At 39.8% G+C, this 17,700-nt stretch overlaps 1 protein-coding gene across 4 annotated transcripts in view; it reads right to left on the bottom strand.

The window, feature by feature from the left end:
• Positions 1-3,807: 3,807 nt before the first annotated feature.
• The window catches only part of IPO8 (importin 8), a 50,930-nt gene continuing 37,037 nt past the window's right edge, over positions 3,808-17,700 (bottom strand). For all 4 annotated transcript variants that reach the window (XM_055807851.1, XM_055807849.1, XM_013302701.3 and 1 more), the window contains exons 22-25: positions 13,374-13,579; positions 11,691-11,930; positions 10,917-11,033; positions 3,808-10,213 (exon numbers count right to left, since the gene is read on the bottom strand). In XM_055807851.1, the coding sequence (XP_055663826.1) occupies positions 10,116-10,213; positions 10,917-11,033; positions 11,691-11,930; positions 13,374-13,579 (661 nt within the window). In that variant the 3' untranslated portion in view covers positions 3,808-10,115. The remainder of the gene's footprint in view (positions 10,214-10,916; positions 11,034-11,690; positions 11,931-13,373; positions 13,580-17,700) is intronic.

Here is a 17,700-nt window from a genome sequence, read left to right as displayed (position 1 = left end):
ACTACATGTACTAGTGCTCACCTGTGTGTCGTTAAAAGTCATATCCATTGTTGGCAATTTTTTTCCACCCTATTTTTCTTCAACCAAAAAGGGAATACTAAAAAAAAAACAGTAAGAAAATACTGTACAAAATTACATTGTGAAACAGAAATCATTCAGGAAAGTATAAAATGCTTCCCGGTGCTTTAATATGGCTTTGGAAATTCATTAGATTATGAACTATTAGTGTCCTGTTAGGCAATCTCCTGCAACAGAATAAATCTTGGACTCGGGCATCCCGTAACACAAGCAACCTTGGATGAAAGCCACAAAGATGGCAACAAAATAAACTAGCACATGTCTTTTGAGATTAAATAGCGGGTGCTTTTTTTCCTGCAGCAGTACTGTCATAAAGTAAAACCTGGAGTTAAAAGTCAACTACAACTCCATATCCAAATGAGAAGTGAAAGAAAATTAAATCTCTCCCCCCAAATCAGGAGCAGAACATGTATATGAAGCAATAAACTGACTATTCACAGTTTATAAACAAAGCAATACTCTTTTTTTCCTTGTCATAGTTAACCTTGGATTTGTCTGCATCTCCCCCAACCTGCTGTATAGCTACAGAATTCCATTCAATCAGGATTTGGGCCCCAGTTCAGTAACTGGGCACTGAATCACTGAAAAAAATTGCTCAAAACCTATTTAAAAACATTATTACACAATACACAAAAAGAAACAGAATAGTAAAATAATCTCATGATTAATAATCCATGCTTTGTGGGACTATCTATTGACAGAGGAATCTGGCATCACTCCACATTTCTTCCCAATTCAGCAGCTCACAGCCACAAAGCCCCAGGAGGTGCACATGTGAGAGGAAGACTGAGCCATCCAAAATCACAATCGAGGCTATTTCTTTGCTTACAACAAGCAGAAGCTGAAGGTCTAAGGCAAGATCCTGATGCCCTGGAAGACCACTGCATCCTACAGCTCCGGAACAGACAGCAAAGTGAGAGGGTAACGAAGCCTAATTAGAGCAGATGGAAGGCAAACAGAAGCACTCTCACCCACCCTTCTGTGACAGCAGCCAGGCATGATTTGCCACCACAAACAGATGCTACTTCAGCCACGCAGTGGCAGTGGTTTTCAGTATGTGCATTTTATTAGAAGAGTATCAATCACTAAGTAAAAGAAAATCCCATTAAACAATCAAAAGTGTCTTCACAACTGTTAGAAAGAAGCAACCACAAGAACTGAGGCAGCCTGAGACACTACAGAATTCTCCCTCCTTGGCAGAACAACCTTCGGCAACTGGGAACGTCCTTTAGCTCCTCCAGCCTGGTGGCTCAGACAGCCCTGGGTTCCGTGAGCAGCCATACTTACAGACCAGATGAGGGCAACGGGAAAGTATTAGCAACCTTCTTTACCTTAGTCCTACCTTCATGAAATCAGTAAACCTTTTGATTAACAATTTTGATTAAACATTCTGAACTGCACATCAGGAGTAGTAACTCTTCCTTGGAGCAATTTCCATGCTTGCTCTTCCAGTGAAATCAATGCTCAGGGAACTTCTTGTGCACGGACTCTCTCCTGGCCGGGTTGATTCCACCCCCCCACCCCCACCCCCCAAATGACACAGACAGATCCTGTCAGTCTTTCTTCAAAACAGTAATACAAATTGAGCTAATTATGCTGTTCACCCTGAGCTGATTCTTGTTTGTCTGGACTCAACAGCTATGATCCTGATACTGAGGAACTATACTTCATGTGTCTGTTCAATCTCACTTCACGCTAACACATTTCTGAGTGGTCTGCGCACAGGAATGGGTGGTGAGAGCTGGCTCCGTTCAGTGCAGGGTCAGATGCTTTGCTGTGTTCTCCAATCACTCTTGTTGCTGTTTTATTTAACCCCCTCCACCCGCATCTTCCAGAAAGATACACTTACGGCAGGAGGAAAATGCGACACAGGGTATGTTTTCTCCACACAGACATAGCTCTTCCAGAACACAGCCACAACTGCTGCTGAGGCCCGAGTGTCAGCCCCACAGCTGTGGTCAAATCCCTGCACAAAGGTGCAGCCGTCTGGCTCCATTACTGCTCCTTGCACAACAACCTGCCGAGGCAGTCGGGTGCAAGGCAAGGCATGTTGTGCTGAAAAGGACAGTACAGGTTCCTGGTACTTAATAGGGAGACTTTGAAGCTGCTTCAGGCACCCTCATTTGTTGCAGCTGCATACTCTGTCTACAAGGTGCTGAGAGATCGGCAGACATCTTTAATAAAAAAGGAAACCATCCATTATTCATATACGGATACAACCTTTCCAGACTCTATGTTACTCAATCTCATTTGTATGAGTATGGAGAGCTTTCCTGATGTACACACAAATCCACGTAGCTTGAGCTCTCCCCAAATAAACCCTTAAATTCAGTAGGAAACTGCATGGGATTGATTGAAGTCCCAGTGATTTAATCAAACAGGGAATTAAATGGTTTAAATTATTCATTTAACATGCCTGATAACAAGAGAAAGCAAACAGCAACCATCTTTCACCCTTGCTGGTGACTGACCAAAAGACATGACATTTTTAAGAGGTCTGGAGTTAATATTCAGCCTAAGAATGTGGTTCTGGCTAAAAGATCAACTCTCTGTCAGAGGACAGGAAGCAGCACAGGAGCCATACATTTACTTTGGTAAAAAAAATACACTCACTAGAGCCTGTTAAAAGTGGCAATCACAACCTACACCTTCACAACTGATCCAGCATACCTGTTAATACCTGCAGAGAGACTATAAGCTTCCCAACACCCTGATACATGGCACAGAGGATACTGCAGGTTACCTGGAGTTCTGCTCCCACGTCATCAGGTGCACTTCAAAGCCTCAAGAGGAATAAGCAATTGGCATGTCATTTGTCACCTAGCCGAGAACCATTTTTCTAGAGAAGAACTCATCATACCAAGCAACCCACACAAGATACGATTAAACAATGTCACTGCTAGACAGATGAAATTGCAGCTCAATAGAAGAACTCACTGTTACTAAGCGATTTCATCAATTAAGTATGTTCTGGCAGAGCTGCTCTGGAAGGTGTTAGCAGTGATCCAAACAACTAGGACTGAGCAAATTTCTTGGGTGAAATCCTGGCTCCATTAGAGTCAATGGCAAAACTCCCAGGCACTTCTATACAGCCAGAATTTTAATTTCTCATGCCAGCTGCAACATGCTGCTATGGCTTTGGGCAAACTACACTAAATCAGCCTCCCCAGTTACAAAAACGGGCCACTAACCACTGCTCTTGGAGGGACTGTGAGGGATTCACAGAAATGCCCCATACAGAAAAGGGCAAGCATTATCAATCAGTGCAATTTAGCAAATGGTCTACTTCAGCAGCTCACTGTCAGGGAAATACTCCACTGATATAAACATCAGGCTTACAGTTCCAGCAGGATTGATCTCTTGTCCTGTGGAGGCTTGGTAAAACTATCTTCTGTATTAATTCCACACACGGAAGACTGGTCCCAGCTCCAGCACAACCTCCTCTCTCAGGACTGCAAGATTACTATCTTCACTAGTTTGATATTCTGAGAATTGTATTTGGATGAGCTGTAATGATCTTATCTACATCAAATGTCAGTTATGTTCTTTCGCAGGCAAAGTGTGCATGTGAATAGTTGCCTTCACAAGTCTGAAATTAACAAACACCCACTGCTACACAGTGCACATAACTCTAGATAATACACACATTTGTTTAATTCTGGGGTGTTCTTGCAAATAAGCTTTATGGCTGTATGAGGAGAGGCTATAAAATGAGACTGGGGTCCTCGGTAGGTGGCATGTTCCATTTTTTTCAGAAACATTATTCCTCCCATATAAATACACAACAGATGTAACATTCGACCTAAGCAATAAGATTTATTACTATTTTTGAAGCAAATTCAGCACAGCTTAAGAGAACACTGTACAGAATTCTTTAAGCTAGGAAGAAGTTCTTCTTGTCAGCAATGCATGTTTTGCATTTGTCAATTCTTGCCCTCAAAGCCAACCCACAGTTCACTATTTTAGGCTCATTACAAAGGTGATGATCCTGCAATTCAATCTGCTAATGTAGCACATAGCGGTCTCCCCCTAGTCACTGCAGGCATGGGCTCATATCTTTGCCTTTCATATCAAAAGAAATCTGCATGGCCTCTTTGGTCTCTTTTTGAGCCCAAAAACATTTCAGATGATTTATGTTAAGCACATTACTAACAGCACATGCAATCAAAAGCAATTTTCACACATTGTTTGGCAATGGAAAAAAAAACATTACAGCTGTGATCAAAGAATAGAGTCTTGCTTATATTGTCTTATATTCATTTCTTTACCTCATGCACTTTTGTATAAATATTTATTGTTTCAAATTTTCTGCACAGACCATAGTTGTTCTGTTTTCTAAAAATAACCTGCTTATGCATAGTCTGCTAGTCTGTTCTTTTCAAAGCACTGATTTTCCTCCTTTCATTAAGTTCATTTCCAAGATCTCTGTGCATAGAAAGCAGTGGAAGAGGGCTATGTGCAACTTTACCAACAGACATGTTGAAAATACCTAAAAATGAGGAACAATTCTTGGAGAAACACCTTTGATGGTAAACAGTCCTGTGAAAAATCAATAGGCCCATGTCATACGGTAATTTTGTATTTTGCATAAGGGCAAGAAACCTGAAAATTAAAACATAACTGAAGATAATATTAAAATCTCATTTCCAGAAAACACTTATGTTGCTCAACAGCTTCAACTATCAAGCAACGTTTCAGTTTTTGCATTTCACTTCATCTAACATAATCCTGGATGGTGCAGCAGGCAGCCCCTGACCAACACTCTCCATTCACCTCAGGGCAGTCCTGGAGGTGACACTGTTGTATTGACATTGGAGCAATCAATGCAGCTGAAAGTTCATCTCCTACCCCACCACACATGTAGCCAAGCACTTAAAATTGTGAACCCCTATGCAGCCTATAAAGAGAATCCTACTATTAATATACCACTTTCATTTTTCTAATATGGACAACTACCAGCTTGTAATCAAAATTGCTTTCTGATCCCAAGTTCAAAGCATTGCACCAAATTTGGGGCTGCCCAAGCACATTCTCTTCCTGGAGAAAGTCATGGAACAAAGTTCTTGGATGCTCCTCGAGAAGATCCAGCCAACATCAGGAACACTACAGATCTGTGATCATATCAAACACATCACCTCAATTTAAATGGATGCTTTCCCAGTTCATCGCAATTACATACACCTGCAGATTCTCTCCAAACTGCTGATCCTCGAAACTCTTTAGTCGGGGAGCGTTCATCAGTTAGTTCCCTAGACATGGAGCACTCTAGGCAGCCCTTTAGGAGGAGGTATGCTGACAGCCTTTAAGAAAAGGCTGTAATCCCACTGAGTGTCTCCTGTCGGTGACTGCTCATCAGCCAGGACAAGAGGTTCCCAGACTTTTTAAAGGGATGCATGTTTCCTGTTAGAGAAAAAAAACACTCTTTGCCTCTCATTAATGGCTGTCAGATTCAGGGTACTGATATCCACACAGATGCTGCATATTCTATTTGAAAAGTATCTGAGTGCATTTGCAGGGAGTATTGGGATTAGGGTCCACAGGCCAGGGAAGTTTCTACCTGTCTAGTGCACAAGCACTGCTTTAGTTCTCTTTCATCTTACATTGGTTTTGTTTGGTTGGTTTTACAGAAACAGCAGAAGAGGTGTCAAAAGCAAGCAGCTTGGCCTGTTCACATATCCTCTTTACAATATGGCTTTATGCTAAGACTTTCTGGTATCTGGAACAGCGTCTGGCTTCCTTTAACAAACCGGGAACATCCATCTCTACTGTATCACTTCCATTTAGGGTAAGATTTGACATCCAAGAGAAAAGAATGCTATTTTCACTCATAAGATCAAGAAGTTGATAGCCGTGCCTGCTGTATGCCTTCCTGTGATGAGGGAAATACAATTCTCTGTCCACTGCAAGGATACAGAGTCTGGTGGACTTGAAGAATATCCTTGATCAGACATGGAGTTCCTTGAAGAACTGACCACCAGACTGTCAAACATTATCAAAAGATTGACTAGGGTATATCTTAGAACTAGGACTGGGTACTCCACTACATAGTGCACTTTTGCCTATCCCTTGGAAAAATTTCAGTACAAGGTGTGGGGATTTCAAAGTACCCATATTAAGAAGTAAATCACAGAAAGGCTCATCAAACCACAGGCACAAGTGAGGGGTTTTTGTAGTTCTGTATCGTCTGCATGTGTTAAATACGAGACTTTGTTCTCTAGATAGAAATGCAATGGATAAGTTGTATTTCTTCAAGAACAACAGGATTTTAAAAAAATTGTTTAAGCTTTACCATTACAGGTATTTTGAATATCCCCTAAAATATCTGATAACAGAAAGAAAGAACAGAAGAAAAAAAGCTGAAAAGTATTTTGGCAACAAAAGACAGTTAACCATTCATGTTGTCGACAATTCCTTTGGCTCATGAAAGTCTCAAGACAGACTCTTGCTTAATAGTTACCAAAAAAAAAAGCCCCAAAATCTCTACTGTCCTACTTCTCTCCTCTACAACGTATGATGGAATCCAGAGTCACAAGCTGCCTGGACTTCACAGGCAAAGGGCATGTCCTAAAGCAGTTCATTTCATGTCTCTCTGACACCCCACAGGCACCCTTTCCCTGAAGCAAAGAATCTCACAGTATTATTTTGGGTAACATTCTTTACATATTTTGACTTACACTCCCAAAGCACATTTATTTCAATCAGACTGTGCACCTGTGGGTTTTGGGGGATTGTTGGGGTTTAGGTTTATTTAGCTTATTCCTTAGCTTGATGTTCAGCACTTTTCCTGGAGCTGGCCATTTTTGATTGAAGATTTTGCTTTGTCATGAAAGCAAACCAAGTATTTCAACTTTGAAAGAGGGAGAGCAAAAAGAAGCACCCAAAACACGTGGTGATTCCTGTTTTCCTTTCTAGAGTGACAAAACAGCATATACAACTCAATACCCAGGATCAGATGATTTTTTTCTGAAAAAGCAGCTTATGTAAGTTAACATTTGCTATGATTATAACCTACATAATGCTAACTTCCTATGTAAAGCCCCCATGGTGCCCATATGAGTCACCCTCACACCTTGGGAACGTGGGCATGGGGCAACATAGGTCAGCAGTTATCAGCTTTTGTTTTATTTTACAATACAGTCAGGATTTTCTGTACTTCCAATGGCAAATACACGCTGCTTGGTTGGCTGATGCTGGTATCTGATATTCCATGATCACCTTGGCTTCAAAGTGAGACAGTAATGCACATTTGTGTTACTCTCCCTTTAATGTAGTACAAAGCTGGACACAGCTCAGAAAGAAATCCCTAAAATCCATTACCTATTTATGATCATGTACAAACGGATATTTATCATGTTAAAAGAGAACCGTATGTTAAAGCGGAGGCTAGAGCCCAATAAATCTTTTTGGATGAAAACCCTGTTCAAAAAAAGGAATAAAATAATTAACATTTGCTTTTGCCAGTAGAAACATTTGCTCACGAGTCTCCTGGGAAGGGAAGGGCATTTAACCTTTTTTCATGCCATTCCCTCAGACATCTCTAACCCCCACTGCAGAACAGACAACAAAGATTCCTGACTCCACGCTGCTGATTAAACCCCTTGTAAGAAACATCTGGATGAAATTTTCTTGGCAGTTGATCTGAAAAGTATACAAGAAGCAGAACTAGGGAGCAGCCATAGTTCAGCTGAGTGACACAAAGATGCTGCTATGCAAAAGCAGATTTCTCCTTGAACACATTAACTCCTAAATATCAGCTTGTGACTGTGCAAGCAACCTCATTAGCAGAAGAAAAATAAATCCCTCTTCTACTCTGCATGCCAGTGTAAAAAAGGCTTTGAAAGAAACCCAACTTGACAATCTCATTTTTTAAAAATAAAATTATACAGGGCTTAAACAGTTTACCTGCCACTTCAGTTTGTCACTAAAAGAGAGATCGTCCATGTGTCCTTAACTTCCCCAAAACATTTTTTAAATTCATAAAGGATTTCAAAACTTCTATGATTTCTGAGAAACTCATGAACAAACTGGATGCAATGCCTTCCAGCCATCTCAGTCAATACACCCTCAGGCCTAAATTAACAAAAGTGACTTATAATTTCTGTGGCCTGACCTTCCAACAAAGGATGTCCCATCCCTCTGTTGCTTGAGCTTAAAGAGCCTGTCCATCACAGCTCAATGTATTGTTCCCTTTTGGAAATACAGACCCCGGAATTCTCAGGTTCCCATATGTTCAACGGATCTAAAAGAGAAATTTTCACTGTTGCTATTGAGTGGCTAGCAGCAGTGAAAAACCTACATGAACCAGGCTAACTTCACTCTGCAGCTACTGGGGGAGGGGGGGCAGGGAGCAGAAAGAAAAAAAACAAAGCAAGCAGCAGCAGAGAACAGCACCAGAAAGAGTCTGACACATCGGGGCAGGAAAAAGGAAAGCAGCAGGGAACCTTCTGCCCCACAGCTGCCAGGCGAAGGAAATTCTAGGGGATGGGGCAATGAACAGGCAGAGACACTTTAGCCTTTTCCAGAAGCCAAGGTATAGAGTGCTGCAGATTTATCAGACTAAACTACAATTACTCTGACATATAAAAAAAATAAAGGTTCAGCACAGTGCAGGGCCAGCAACCTGTTGTTTGAACACTACAGTTGTTTTAAACTTGATGGGGGTATGGGAAGGGCTTTGACTTCTCTGTTGAGGCACTGCTTTAAAGAAATACATTATCGCTATGGGCTTAAATAGTTTTAAGTCATAAAGAAATTAACACTTTTGTCTAGACTAGACAAAATCTGGTCTCAACATTTTATCTCAAATCCAAACTTCACATTCTAAACCACCCCTACTTATTTTGGCTATACCACTGCGATCCCAATAGATCTAAAGAAGGGGCACCTATTCAAATTAGTACTGTTGTCAGTTTCTCACTAAATGAACATATTCACAAACACCTTGTTATATGTGTTTCAATTTATGAGAAACCATTCTTTGAAATTTAGGAAGAAATCTGGCAGATAATGAAATCTCAGCAGGGGACAAGAAGAGCCAAATGGAATGCAGACCAGAAATACAATCACAGAAGTGTAAGAGTAAGAAGAAATAAGTTTGGAGCTGTTTTTCTTCTATTAAGATAAATAACGTATTGTAAATATTTTGTACCACATTATTCAGTACTACCACTGGAATGGTAATGAATGAATAAAACCATAAAAGAGGTTTACAGAATCCCAAGAAAAATTCAATATTCATCAAAAATAGTGGAAATAAAAAGTTGTCATGTAGAACATCTACATGCAAGGGCCACAACACTTGTCCAGGCAGGAGGTAATATCAATGTAGATTTAGGGTAACCACCTGCCGTGCATGCCATCGTAACTTAAGCGAGTTGATTTCATGGCTAAGAGAAATAATTTAATACTACTGCATCAAGGGAAAACTGCAATTTCATTATGATCCTTTGACGTAACCAGTGTATGCTCTGTAACTCCAACAGATGCCTCCCTCTACAAATTTGGTCTGCACCAAATAGGGAAGATCAGATAATATTCTGAATCCAGCAATGTGTATGCAACCAAAGAACAATTAAACCGAGCAGTAAAAAGCAGGTGACTGGAAAACATGGAACCAAGGCTTACAGTGTATCAAGAAATGTCCTTACACTTAAAAAATTATAATGCACTCCAAAATCCATTTGTTCGGGCAATCCATGTACAACAGAAGGCACTGTTATCCATATGAATCTATCAATTCTGCACAGCAAAAACCTGAGAAGTACAACGCAATTAGATGCAGCCTGGCCCCTTCCCAGTCATTCAGATTCCTTGAGGACAAATGTTTCCTTTCAGTCCATCAAATTATAAAAACACCACAAGAATTTGTACATTACAGTAGCTGGTTAGAAAAAGCATTCTGGTGGGGGAAGCACACTGCTATTTTCCAGAAAACCTTCAGCAGCATTAAATTACTCTCCCCTATCACTCAGAAGTCACGATGATTTCAAGACAATGTAACAATAAGACCTTTCCCATTGGCCTTTGTAGCTGATCCTTCAGTTGCCACCAGGAGTACTTCCAGCAAAGTTAAATGCTGTGATCAGTCCTTTGTTGTCAAATGTGTAGCCACTTTGTTGTTCTATTGTTTTAGACTCTAGAATTCAAAGAAAGGAAAGGATAAGAAAAATAGTCCATGAAGAATGCTTTTGCCAGAGACAATACAGCACAGCTAAGAATGCAAAGTTGTGGAAAAAACTCTCAGTTGAATCGAAATTTCATTCCCTAAATGCAGTGACAGTAATAAATTACACTGAAATTTTCTCTCAATGTGTAAAAACACACAGCTCTACAACAGAGCTGAGAAATTAATCCTTTACAGAATCAGTCTGTTACACTATTCTGCATGCTTTTTGATTAAATCTGAATTTATTTTCCATGATGAAAGCTTCCTAAACTTCTAAAACCCTGCACTGACTGTGAAGGCAATGTTAGCAGTTTAAAAGTTACAAAACTGTTAGACACATAATAATCTATAGTATTTTCTTCATCAAATGCCTGGCTGACAGCTAGGTATTGCCTTAATTTGCTCTTCATTTCAAATGTCAGATTGTGCAAAACTAGTTCATAACCTCTTCAAACAGCAGCACACGTCAGTAAGAAGGCAATTAATTAGAAGCAACAGTAATCTCTCTGAGTAACACACACTTCCAGGCAAGGAATAATATAAGCATAATATCCTGCTCACACTACTCAGAAAATGTTAATTAGCGCAGAGATTTACACTTTCTGTTGTTACAGATTAGATTCAGTTCCAACATCCCTGAAACAGATAAAATGGCCCCAGAGAAGTGACTTACCTGCAGCATTTCGCCGGTGTTCTGCTAATGTATAAATTTCCTGCAGCTGTTTCTTCTGATCCTCACTCAGCGGTGCTGTCAGTGAATGGTACCAGGCTGCGTCTCGGCTCTGCACCGCTGTCGGAACAGGCATGGATGAAAAACGATTATCAGGTTACACTGCAAGTTAATTTCAGAAGAACAAAATGAAACACACAGAATCCCTGGTTGGTTTTAAAACAGATTTTGCACTGCAAAACAGGTTCAGTATTCCTGTCAGTTTTCTTAGCACAGAATCCCAGCTATAATAGAGGCAATCTAGTTTGGGGAACTTAATTACATCCTCTGCTTTCTGAAACAGAAACTTTGTGGCCATTATTCATGAGGTGGATCTTCTAATTTAAAACTCATAGCAAAACTAAAAGCAACAGGATTAGTCAAACAGGAAAGGGAGAAAATAATTTCTCCATTATGATTTTAACATCTAGAAAGTGACAAATATTTCTACATATAGGAGTCCCTCTAGTGACCGAGTCCCACTTATTTAGGCTGTGACTGAAAAGTTCTGAAAGAGACCATGAAGAGGATTAATCTCTGGCTGTATTTGCTACCATTTGTTTTTTGCAGTACTTGTAAGCCAAAAATTCTTAGGACTAACATTAGAAAGCAAGATCGCCTTTTCCAGTTTCAATAAGCTAAATTATTACTTGTAACAAAGAAAAGGGTTTTTCCTGATGCTCATCAACATCTCCAGACTATTTCATCACATCATTCTGCCAATTAGCAAACACATACTTAAAAGTGCTTGTGTAAAAAACTGGTATTCATCAACACCATTTTCAAGGTCAAGAGGTGTGCTGAACCCTTCAAGAGCAGTTTCTTCCAATGCATCTTCATCCCAGTCGTCATCATCATCATCATCTTCGTCCTCTTCCTCTCCACCTCCACCATCACCTCCTCCTCCTCCTCCACCATGGTTGTCTTGCATCACCTGGCTCACTTCATTTGCCTCCTCCTCATCACTTGGTATCTCTTCTGCAAAGGCATCGATGAATTTTGTTTAAAAAGTTTAAAAAGTTTAAGGAAGCAATGACTTACGAACGAAGAACAATTAGTAAGTCTAGGGCTTGGCTGGAAAGGGGACCCTCTGTTAACACCCTTCCCTCAAAGTCTCAGAAGGACTGGAAAAATGAAGCCATTAAAATGCTTTCTACATTCAAGATCAGTTAAACTTTTGTTTCTGAACACACCTGGAGAATGTGAAACTGCCATCTTTTTTCTTCTTTCATTTATGCAGTCACCGTGCAATTAAAAGATCCAAAAATTTTGAGGAATTGTGTCTTTGACAAAGTGTTCCATCACTGTGCTTTTGAAATTATGAACACATAGAGACTTGCATAGACTTCACAAATTGATACAAAACAAAGAGAAAACCAGATGTAGGCCAAAAGTCTGCCTGGTAGTCTTCAGAATGCTCCCTTATTTGAATAAAGTTAAAATAGCTTCTTTCACTCAGCTTTACCTTTCATTCTGCTTATGAAACAACTATTATATCCTGAATTAAATGCAACTCCAATATGCAATTCTAACACTGCTGTTTGTTACAGAAAAGTATTTCTGATTTATAAACAAGATAAAAAAGACCCTTTCCAAACCTTCAGCTCTTCCTGTGTTAACAGTTTAGAAAGAATGAAGATGACTATATCTGCCACAAGCTGGGACTGAATGACAGGTCAGAGATTTGAAAATTACTGTGCTGTTTCCACACTGTATTCCTATGCATTGAGAAGAATCCTTAATTCCATTACAGAACAATCAAGTGTGGAATGGGAGTGTATTACATAATTGTCTTACATCCAATCTAATTTTCAGACCTCAAACAATCTACCTCCTGTTCCAAGTCAAATACAGTCACATAAATCTCCCTGCAACGCTGTGTAAAATTCACTCCCCACAATTCCCCCCACAGGGTATTCTTTGGTGGTTTTTCTCTTCTGGCAGACACAGCAGTAAGAGGTCTGTCTACTCCAGGAACCTCTGCTGTCTCAAACCCCACTTAGCAAATCACTTTCCATTTGGACAAAGACTTGCTAGGATTTCCTTCAAAGTTCAACCAAACAGGTCTTTCAAATAGTTGGGTACTAGGAACAGCTTCCTTCCAGGGATCAAGAATATAACCAGTGCAGTCCTGGTTATGTGAGAAGATGGAGCACATGCACAACCCAGAAGAGTAGATTTACAAGTTTTATTGTTACTCTTAAACCAATACTACCCTTTCACAAAGTGTTAGCTGTTATACACTGAAACATTTTGATCACATTTTGGAAGGAAAAATCAATTCCTAAGATGATCTTTCAAGCACCCAGTAAGACGAGCTATTTCCAGCAGACTAATAAGTCTTAAAAATGAACTGCAATTTCTTACCCCCTTTAAATTAAATCCAGACAAAATCCACAATGTGAAAAGGGGAGATTTTACCATTATCTTCTGCAACGTGTTTTTCATCTTTAGCATGATCCTCATGTTCTGTGAGTTCCCGTGAGGCGCAAACTTGTTTTAAGCCCAAGAAGAGGAGGAGGATTGAAGGGACAATCTGGGCAGCCACAGCATCCACTGCAGGCGGTCGGTTCTGCAATTCCATTAGGATGCTCAGTCCTATTATACACATCTTCCTGTCATGGAGTCTGAAACAACACACACTTGTTAGGACAAAAAGCAGATTCTTACTGCAAGGATATGTAGAGAGCTTTAAAGTCCTAGTGCTTGACAGGGCAGAAGACAATGTCACAGAGACTATGCTCAGAGCCTACGCTGGATGATCCTAAACACATGATTTCATTTGTTCTGAATCTAAATTCCCCACTCAAAAGTACTTGCCCAGTAACATTTACATACCTTTCAATAACTGGTCAAAATCCTGGAACAACTGTTTCTGATTACCAAATGCAAAGTTTGGAATGCTGAATAAATACTGTTTAATAGTTATGTAGAATATCTTGTCTGTAATAAAGCATTTGATACAGCTTATCATCATTAAATAGAATGGAAAATTAATTTGCCTTGGCTTCGATAGCAGTACTGTTGCAGGGACTGAAATTAGCAAAATACTATTAGTGAAGAGTAATGATAAGAAGGAATGCACTGAATTGCAGTGTGTATTTATGGAGTGCCACAGGGTTAGCTGCATTTAAACATGTTTACGAAGAGTCCATCAGAATGGCTGTATTACACATCCAATTGCTAACACTAACTTGAGACACATTGCTAACTCCAGTGAAAGCAGGGAAATAACTCCACTGTATCAAGAATAACTGGCAGTACTCTCAAACAGGGAATTTGCAAATGAGCAGACCTCCAGTAAAACAAAAACTGTAGATAATTGAAGGGGAAAAAAATCACGAAGCTAGTAGCAAAAAGATTTTTATGTGACCACAACCAGGAAACTAGGTAAGAGCCTGTGCTCTTAAAAATAAGAATTGATTTTCACCTCCAGAAACAGAAGCTATTTGCAAACAAGACAGGGAGAATTCTCTAACTGCCTCTGCAGATACTCTTTGGTCCTCCTTTACTGAAAACACCAGTAGTATTCAACTCTCCTCTAACATTATGCTATTTTGCTATTAAGGGCACTTGAGAGGAGCTTGTTTTGTTTGAACTGTTCAATTTAATGCTGACAGCTTCTATGCAAGTCTTCTGCAGGACAAGTAGTCACAGCAAGAAGTTTCAGCAAGACCTACAGAAACCAAGCAAACCTCTAGAACTGCCAGAAAATGTCCATCCTCCAGACTCTTGGTAGACACTTCCATTAGCGGATCAGTTTTATTTTGGAATGAAGAAGATATGAGTTGAGAGAGAATAAACTAGTAAGACGTGCAGCAAAGAATACAATAAAGCTTACAGTGGAACAGCCAGCTCAATCCACCACTTCAAAAACTGCTACAGAAATCCAGTTCCAAGGTGCTTACAATTTCATTAACAAAGATCCCAAATAACATGCTATTGAATTATAATATTCTTTAAGTAATATAAGTGATCATGTATTACAGCTTTCTGAACTTTACATATGCTTAAACAAGGCTGGGGACCTGGAGGGATTTTATTACACCTCTCATTTTGTTAGTTCTGTTAGAACTTTGTGAAGTGATTCCATTCTCAGAGCAGTTGACAACAACAATAAAATATATATTACCACATGAAACATGATGATCGCAGAAGACCTTCCAAGAAAAGCAAAGTCAACTAGCCTATCCAATGACATGTTTTGTCATGTTGAGTTTGGCTGCTCCATTACACGTGTTGAAAAATGTACCAAAATGCAAAAGGCAGAGAGTTTCTTTCCATCACTGCTAACAGCAATGCCTTCTTTTCAGAAGGAATGGGGCACAAAAGAGGGCATACAAATCAACCAAGGAAACCGAGTCAGGGGAACAGGGTCTGCTTTCACAGAAAAAAAAAAAAAAAAAAAAAAAAAAAATACCTAAACTCCTTACTCTTGTCAGTTTTTCTGTGTTGAAAACAAGCTCATCACCATTTGCTCCAAGTTACAGACGATGCTACCTACGAATGAAGCATTGCTTTGCTGGGAGAATTGTCTTCACTGCAAGTACAAGAGGAAAGAACTTTCTCTACCTCCTCACTCTGCCAGCACCTTCATTCAAGTTTGACCAAAGCTCTGTAATCTATGCACAACACTTCTATCCTGCATCTTGACACTGAAAAGCCATGAAAATTTCTTTAAGCCTCAAATGTATAATGAAGCAATTTCAGTGTATGTGCCAGAGTAGTTAATGACAATTCGCATTTATAATACATTTGAAAAAGCTACCATTACACAATGTCAACTGCAAAATGCAACACAGTAAAATGTAAGAAAATTCTAGTAAGTAGTGGCTTAGCTTCATACTCCATTATCTTTTCTTGACAGCAAACAAAAGTGCAAGAATCAAGCATTGCTGTTTAAAAGGGAGTCATCATTAGGATGCAGCGCAAATGGCCAAAAACCACAGTATATTTGTCATGCTCAATTTTCAAGCTTCTAAACAGAGAAATTATAAGAATGAACATGTCTTCAGAATATGCATGTTATTAGAAACCCCAGCAGGACAGCAGAAATCCAGGCATCAAGCCATCTTTAGTAAACCTGAGCCAGAAGGAGACTTGTTTCTTCCACCTGCCAGCAGAGACAAATAGCAGGATAAGCATCTGCCTTGCCTGAAAGTTCAGCATTCTACTATGCCCCAGCTGTATCAAGTACCCACAGGCCAGAACAAGCAAACAGAATTCTATGTCATTTATGTATTTTTGTAATGGCAAAGAATGCTTTCAGGACCATTCCTTTGCTGTCAAAGGGTTCATTACTTCAGCACCCTTCTGTCTGCATGAGGGACCCTGGATATGAATTTCCTCAGTGCTTTATACTTTCAGACCCATACTTGTCTGCTTAGCAGTACACATCAATCCTCCCTAACAGTCACAGACTCTGCTTGCTCCCTCAATGGCATATCAAGCCTGTAGTGCTAAACACACAACACATGGCAGTGCAATGCATGGCTCCTAGGAAAGCCTATTTTTAACAAGCTGTGTGTGGTCTTCATAATTTACAGGACCTTTTCTTGCTAATACACTTCCTTCCAATACAGGAAAAAAAGATCTAAGAATCTTTTGTATTTTAAACAAAGCTGAAAGTATTTCAAAGGGAAATCACTAAGCCTTGCCTTTACTGGTTTACCATGCTCCTTTATGTGAGGATCAAGTTGCTTTCTCTTCAATCCAGTTCCTGGACAAATTGCAAATAATTTGCTATCTCCTCCTAGTTGCAAAGTTGGAACTAACCCTGTTTTCCTATATAAGACTGGGATTTTATATACAACTCCAAGAAAACTAGGATTTCTAACTATTTAAACTCCTCTTAAGCAAATCCCCCTATGCAGCTTCTAACACAATAAAATCACTTACTGGGGGGGGGGGGTTTAAGCAAGTTAGTTTTTCCTCTCAGCCTAGTTTCCACAGAATAATTTTTTAGTATGAGAGTAAGCATAAGTCATGCAGAAGTCTCACCCAAATTTCAGCTGTCAAGGAAAAGGTGGAAAGCAGTAAGGAACAAATGTTTCTACAAATGGCTTTTCAGTTTGAAGTTATTGTAGAGAACATTTAGAAATAATAAATACAATATACTATGGTACACAGGCATTATGGGCACACATCCACAGATACGTAACATCCACAATGACATACTGGATTTTTACGACGAGTTCTGAGCTCTCCTTACCTGGATCATTTTTAATATTACAAATTTCTAATTAGTTTTAAATAGTTTTCATGTTTTTAATAACATGGAAAAACAGTTACTTATCTTACCCTAACTGCTTTTCCCCCTACAAGATGTCTTATTCCCATGGATTCCACCTCATGTGTTCACAAGCGCTGCTCAAGAAATACTGCATTCTTTTGGCAAACACCATTGGCAGCAGCCTGAGCGCATGCAGGCATGCACATCCCCACCGCTGGCAGAGCACGATCTATCGGTATTAAGACTTGTGAGATTTACATGGACAAAGCATCCTGAAGAGCCACTGTTACTGGTAGGTCACAGGTTTCCTGCAGGGCTGACAAAGAAATGGCAGTACCTGGCCCTTCACACCTGGAGGTGGATCTACTTTGATCTCCAATTTCTCTAGGATCTGTGAGTCTTCCAACTGATTTGAATTTAAGCCTAGAACTGCCTCTTGCTGGAAAGCAATCTAACTGTAAACCAAAGCAGCAGTGAATGATGGCTGGTGAGAAAAAGGACTGTACAAATCAGGCT

This window comes from Falco peregrinus, chromosome 6 (assembly GCF_023634155.1).
Source record: "Falco peregrinus isolate bFalPer1 chromosome 6, bFalPer1.pri, whole genome shotgun sequence".
Taxonomy (NCBI): Eukaryota; Metazoa; Chordata; class Aves; order Falconiformes; family Falconidae; genus Falco; species Falco peregrinus.
The sequence above is the reverse complement of the archived record's forward strand: the minus strand, read 5'-3'. Positions and strand labels throughout refer to the sequence as shown.